This window comes from Babylonia areolata, chromosome 30, assembly GCF_041734735.1.
Source record: "Babylonia areolata isolate BAREFJ2019XMU chromosome 30, ASM4173473v1, whole genome shotgun sequence".
NCBI classification, from domain to species: Eukaryota; Metazoa; Mollusca; class Gastropoda; order Neogastropoda; family Buccinidae; genus Babylonia; species Babylonia areolata.
In genome coordinates this window covers 3,395,167-3,402,666 of record NC_134905.1, presented here as the reverse complement: position 1 = coordinate 3,402,666, position 7,500 = coordinate 3,395,167, and the positions used below count along the sequence as shown (strand labels likewise).

The 7,500-nt window shown below is 48.6% G+C and overlaps 1 protein-coding gene across 1 annotated transcript in view; it reads right to left on the bottom strand.

The window, feature by feature from the left end:
* LOC143275437 (LIM and senescent cell antigen-like-containing domain protein 1) overlaps positions 1–7,500 on the bottom strand; it is a 27,353-nt gene that overhangs the window by 13,977 nt on the left and 5,876 nt on the right. Inside the window, exons 2-5 of the mRNA XM_076579535.1 lie at positions 6,923–7,198; positions 6,042–6,155; positions 4,988–5,100; positions 3,204–3,324 (exon numbers count right to left, since the gene is read on the bottom strand). Of these exons, the coding sequence (XP_076435650.1) occupies positions 3,204–3,324; positions 4,988–5,100; positions 6,042–6,155; positions 6,923–7,092 (518 nt within the window). The 5' untranslated portion in view covers positions 7,093–7,198. The remainder of the gene's footprint in view (positions 1–3,203; positions 3,325–4,987; positions 5,101–6,041; positions 6,156–6,922; positions 7,199–7,500) is intronic.

Below are 7,500 nucleotides of genomic sequence, written 5' to 3'. Positions count from 1 at the left end.
TCATGAATGTTTCTCTTCTTAATATGCTCATGTTAATGTTTCATTGTGTCTTATAAACTTTAAGGTTTTATGACAATAACAAGAGAGGCAAGGCCTTCAAGACTCACTTGTGATAAATTAAGTCCCCTAGCATTAATTACAGAGTAATTTCCCTTTTTTACTATCTGCACCAAAACGTTTGCAAAATAAATAAAAATTCCATGCTTAGCAAAAGAAGTTCCTGTTTGAACAAAAAATGAAAATAATGACTCCTCTCGTTGTGTCAGAATAAGAGGTCAAAGTGCCAAGTTTAGAGAATACAAAAATATAAATATAACAGTAAATGCAGTTTGCATATAATTAGGTTTCTTTAAAAAAAAAAAATTGTGCCCATCCAGAGGTGCAATATTGTTTTAAACAAGATGACTGGAAAGAACTGAATTTTTCCTATTTTTATGCCAAATTTGGTGTCAACTGACAAAGTATTTGCAGAGAAAATGTCAATGTCAAAGTTTACCACGGACACACAGACACACACACACACACAGACAACCGAACACCAGGTTAAAACATAGACTCACTTTGTTTACACAAGTGAGTCAAAAAGTATTCTATTCTATACACCCACACACACCCACACCCACACGTCCACCCAAACAAACCCCAGCCAACCGGTTCAACAGTGCACCAGACAAACCATTACACCTGACCTCCCAGCGTTCTTGACGAAGCCGCAATGACACCCACACCCACCCACACACACCCACACATACACCCAAACCAACCCCAGCCAACCGGTTCAACAGTGCACCGGACAAACCATACTCCTGACCTCCCAGCGTTCTTGACGAAGCCGCAATGACACCCCCACCCACACACACCCACACACACACGTCCACCCAAACAAACCCCAGCCAACCAGTTCAACAGTGCACCAGACAAACCATTACTCCTGACCTCCCAGCGTTCTTGACGAAGCCGCAATGACACCCACACCCACACACACCCACACCCACACATGCACCCAAACCAACCCCAGCCAACCGGTTCAACAGTGCACCGGACAAACCATTACTCCTGACCTCCCAGCGTTCTTGACGAAGCCGCAATGACACCCACACCCACACACACACCCAAACCCACACCCAAACAAACCCCCAGCCAACCGGTTCAACAGTGCACCAGACAAACCATTACTCCTGACCTCCCAGCGTTCTTGACGAAGCCGCAATGACACCCACACCCACACACACCCATCCACCCAAACAAAACCCCAGCCAACCAGTTCAACAGTGCACCAGACAAACCATTACTCCTGACCTCCCAGCGTTCTTGACGAAGCCGCAATGACACCCACACCCACACACACCCATGCACCCAAACAAAACCCCAGCCAACCAGTTCAACAGTTCACCAGACAAACCATTACTCCTGACCTCCCAGCGTTCTTGACGAAGCCGCAATGACACCCCCCCCCACACACACACACACCCAAACCTACCCCAGCCAACCGGTTCAACAGTGCACCGGACAAACCATTACTCCTGACCTCCTAGCGTTCTTGACGAAGCCGCAATGACACCCACACACACCCACACCCACACGTCCACCCAAACAAACCCCAGCCAACCAGTTCAACAGTGCACCGGACAAACCATTACTCCTGACCTCCCAGCGTTCTTGACGAAGCCGCAATGACACCCACACACACCCACACACACCCACACACACACACACACACACACCCACACACACACCTCCACCCAAACAAACCCCAGCCAACCAGTTCAACAGTCCACGAGACAAACCATTACCTCTGACCTCCCAGCGTTCTTGACGAAGCCGCAATGACACCCACCCACACCCACACACACCCACACATGCACCCAAACAAACCCCAGTCAACCAGTTCAACAGTGCACCAGACAAACCATTACTCCTGACTTCCCAGCGTTCTTGACGAAGCCGCAATGACACCCACACCCACACACACACACGTCCACCCAAACAAACCCCAGCCAACCAGTTCAACAGTGCACCAGACAAACCATTACTCCTGACCTCCCAGCGTTCTTGACGAAGCCGCAATGACACCCACACACACACACACCCACACACACACCTCCACCCAAACAACCCCCCAACCAACCAGTTCAACAGTGCACCGGACAAACCATACTCCTGACCTCCCAGCGTTCTTGACGAAGCCGCAATGACACCCACACCCACACACACCCACACACACACCTCCACCCAAACAAACCCCAGCCAACCGGTTCAACAGTGCACCGGACAAACCATACTCCTGACCTCCTAGCGTTCTTGACGAAGCCGCAATGACACCCACACCCACACACACACACACACACCCAAACCAACCCCAGCCAACCGGTTCAACAGTGCACCGGACAAACCATACTCCTGACCTCCCAGCGTTCTTGACGAAGCCGCAATGACACCCACACACACCCACACACACACACGTCCACCCAAACCAACCCCAGCCAACCGGTTCAACAGTGCACATGGACAAACCATTACTCCTGACCTCCCAGCGCTCTTGACGAAGCCGCAATGACACCCACACCCACACACACACCCAAACCAACCCCAGCCAACCAGTTCAACAGTGCACACGGACAAACCATTACTCCTGACCTCCCAGCGTTCTTGACGAAGCCGCAATGACACCCACACCCACACACACACACCCAAACCAACCCCAGCCAACCGGTTCAACAGCGCACCGGACAAACCATACTCCTGACCTCCCAGCGTTCTTGACGAAGCCGCAATGACACCCACACCCACACACACATCCACCCAAACAAAACCCCAGCCAACCAGTTCAACAGTGCACCGGACAAACCATTACTCCTGACCTCCCAGCGTTCTTGACGAAGCCGCAATGACACCCACACACACACACACCCATCCACCCAAAGAAACCCCAAGACAACTGGTTCAACAGTGCACCAGACAAACCATTACACCTGACCTCCCAGCGTTCTTGACGAAGCCGCAAAGACACCCACACCCACACACACCCATCCACCCAAAGAAACCCCAAGACAACTGGTTCAACAGTGCACCAGACAAACCATACTCCTGACCTCCTAGCGTTCTTGACGAAGCCGCAATGACACCCCCACACCCACACACACACCCAAACCAACCCCAGCCAACCAGTTCAACAGTGCACACGGACAAACCATACTCCTGACCTCCCAGCGTTCTTGACGAAGCCGCAGTGCGCCATGGAAGCCCCACACAGCTGACACAGGAAGCAGTGGGGATGCCAGGCGGCGCTCATTGCCTTGATCACCCTCCCGCTGATGAACTCTCCTGTAGGGGAGGGGGTGGGGGGGCACGCGCACACGCGCACGCATGTACACAAATGCACGCACGCGCGCACACACACACACACACACACACATACGCGCCGCGGCAGGGGCGAGAGAAGAAGTTCTTGTGTATTATTTAAAGCATTAAAAAAATAATAATTATGAAATGAATTTAAAAAACAACAACAACAAAACAAAAAACCCACCCAAATTATACATACAATATTTCGCATATTTGATGCAAGAGAGACAAGTTTGGATACAGAACTTTGTAATTATGTGAATGAACCAGCCTGAGAGGGAAAGAGAGAGATGGAAAGTTAAGAGAAAGTGAGAAGAGAGGGAGAGAGAGAGAGAGAGAGAGAGAGAGAGAGAGGGGAGAGAGAGAGAGAGGGGAGAGAGAGATAGAGGGAGTGAGGGAGGGAGAGAGAGAGGGAGAGAGAGATAAGGAGAGAGAGAGGGGGAGAGGGAGAGATAGAGAGGGAGAGGGAGAGAGAGGGGGAGGGAGAGAGGCAGACACAGAGAGAGGGTGAGAGAGCGGGAGAGAGACAGAGACAGAGAGAGAGAGAGAGAGGAAGAGAGAGACAGAGAGAAAGAGGGAGGGATGGAGAGAGAAGGGGGGGGGAGAGAGAGTAGGAGAGAGAGATAGAGGGAGAGACAGAGAAAGAGAAAGGGAGAGGGCGGGGGGAGAGAGAGAGAAAGTGAGAGAGAGAGAGAGAGAGAGAGAGAGAGAGAGAGAGAGAGAGAGAGAGAGAGAGTGGGGTGTTAACTGTCAAATCAACTGTCGCATTCATATTTCTTGCAATCTCTGAAGTGATAACTATGTCTCCAACCCCCCCACCCCACCCCACCCCCCCAAAAAGTAAAACAAAATCCCCAGATGAGTCATAATTATAAATTTACCCCGCCATATAATTTTTTTTATAAATGATTAATTTTTTTCTAGGTCACGTTACCTATAGAACACTACACAATCTCGCGCTCACAGGCGCAAGCAAACACACACACACACACACACACACACACACACACACACACACGCACACACACACACACACACACACACACACACACACACACACGCACGCACACGCACGCACGCACATACACTATTATTATTACTATCATTATTATTATCATGATCATTCCTTTCTTAGTACTACTACTACTACTACTACTACTACTACTACTACTATAATGCTAATTATATGTGGAGTGATGGCCTTGAGGTAACGCGTCCGCCTATGAAGCGAGAGAATCAGAGCGCGCTGGTTCGAATCACGGCTCAGCCGCCGATATTTTCTCCCCCCCCCCCCCCCTAGACCTTGAGTGGTGGTCTGGACGCTACGGTCATTCGGATGAGACGATAAACCGAGGTCCCGTGTGCTAGCATGCACTTAGCGCACGTAAAAGAACCCACGTCAACAAAAGGGCTGTTCCTGGCAAAATTCTGTAGAAAAACCCACTTCGATAGGAAAACCAAATAAAACTGTACGTAGGAAAAGAAAAGAAATTAAAAAAATGGGTGGCGCTGTAGTGTAGCGCCCGAATTTCACACGGAGAAATCTGATGTGATAAAAAGAAATACAAAATACAAAATACAAAAATAAGAAGAAGAATGACGATTACGATCAACCACCAAAGCTGGCGGACACATCACTCACGGCATTTTCCACAGGTAGGGGCAAAAAGAACCCGGAAGTCATGCTCACAGTACTTCCTCCCCTCGTACTCATAGAACATGCCGTCTGGAAATGGCTGGAAGCATTGGGCGCACCTGGAAAACACGGCGCACACAGCACACACACACACACACACACACACACACACACACACAGAGAGAGAGAGAGAGAGAGAGAGAGAGAGAGAGAGAGAGAGAGAGAGAGAGAGAGAGAGAGAGAGCGTGTAATAAGAAGAGGAAGAGCAAGAGGAAAGGAAGAAAGAAGAAGAAGAAAAAGCACAACAAGAATAAGAACAAGAATTACAAGAACAAGAAAAAAAACAATGACAAGAAGAAGAAGACGAACAAGAAGAAGAGGGAGAAGAAGGATGATGAGAAGAAGAAGAAGAACAACAACAACAACAAGAATGAGAAGAAGAAGAAGAAGAAGAAGAAGAAGAAGAAGAAGAAGAAGAAGAAGAAGAAGAAGAAGAAGAAGAAGAAGAAGAACAACAACAACAACAACAACAACAACAACAACAACAACAAGTCGAAGAACAAGATCAAGAACAACAACAACAAGAATGAGAAGAAGAAGAAGAACTAGAACAACAACAACAACAGCAACAAGACGAAGAACGAGAACAAGAACGAGAAGAAGGAAAGAAGAGCAAGAACAAGAACAAGAACAAGAATAAGACGAACAAGAACAAGAACAAGAAGAACAAGAACAAGAAGAACAAGAACAAGAAGAACAAAAAGAAGAACAAGAAGAAAAAGAAGAAGAACAATAACAACAACAACAAGACGAAGAAGAAGAACAAGAAGAAGAAGAAGAACAACAACAAGAACAAGAAGAACAAGGAACAACAAAACAAACAACAACAACAAAAAAAAAGAATCAGAACAAGAACAAAAAAACAAGATACACCAGCCCACCCACCCCCTGCCCCCACAACCCCCAACCCTCCCCCCCTCCCACCCCCCCCCCCCCACACATACAGACTCACCCTCCCCGCCCCCCCCCCTCATCCCCCCTCACCCCCAGCAGAACTCACACAAAACAAGCAGGGTGCCAGACTTCCCCGTTGGAGTTGACGATCTGCTCCTGGATGCTAAAGCCCTCGCCACACCGTCGGCAGACTGCGTTGCCCAGGGTCATGGCCGCGGCGCTGTCCGTAACAAAATTGTATTAATAATAAGCTATCAAGAAAATGCGAGTGACATGCGCAGCAAGTCCGCTGGAAGGGATTGTGGATGGTGGTGGTCAACGTGCGCTAAGTGCATGCTAGCACACGGGACCTCGGTTTATCGTCTCATCCGAATGACTAGCGTCCTGACCACCACTCAAGGTCTAGTGGAGTGGGGGGGGGGGGGGGGGGAGAAAATATCGGCGACTGAACCGTGATTCGAACTAGAGCGCTCAGATTCTCTCACTTTCTCTCTCGCTTCCTAAGCGGACGCGCTACCTCCACATCAGAGGGATTATCAGCGAACTGGCAACTTTACCAACCAACCACAATCAATACAATACACAATACACAAACTTTACTGTCTATACTTTGGTACAGAGATTTTCTTTTTGGCAGCAGCACATGTCCAACATAAGAAGAAAACAACAAACAAATAAAATGAATAGAAAAGAAAAAGATAAATTAAATGGCACCAAATGGAAACAGCTATATACAAATATACAGATTACTGAAATTTACGTGCCTCTCCATTTCAGTCAGCCAAACCGCATTGCGCATCTACCCCCCCCCCCCCCACACACACACACACCATGCACACACACACACCACGTGCACACACACACACGCACACATACACTCTCTCTCATCCCCTCTCTCTCTCTCTGTCTCTCTCTTCACAAGAAATGCAACTACAAAGATCATCGTTATCCCCCCCCCCCCCCCCGACCCCCCCAAAACAAACTCACCTGTCTAAACCATTGCTGACGCTGGCCAGATCAAACACGGTGTCCTGCTCATGGGCTTGCCTCCTTCGCTGAAAAAGGGGGCTCTCCGTGCGCTCGTCCAGAGACTGCAATTTGATTGGCAGGCGCTGCGCACGCGCACTCGACGACTGGGAGGGAGAGACGAACGCCATGTTGAAGGGGTCAGTTGCCGAGGAGTTGGTTCGGTTCTGGGTGTTTGGGTGTGGCGTGAATCGTGGTGTTTTTCCGCGTTGCTGCTGTTGTCGCCGTTGTCTGCGACTGAATGAATGATAATTTATTATGAATACTTATAACGACCAAGCAGACAGGGCAGCAAAAAGGCCGAGCAAAGAATCATACAGATAGTATAAAAGCATATTGCCCATTGTCATACAAGGAAATAAGCAATATACTAGAAAGAGACTTGTGTAGGTGCTTGAATTCAAGTCTAAAACCTCGTCAGTAGACTCTCTCAAACTTTGGTCCGATTCGCAAGCCAATTCTGTGTTTAGCTGTCAGACTACTATCAAATTCATTACGGACCAAGTATTGTTCTAATGTCAAGTGCATATGCTTTAGTA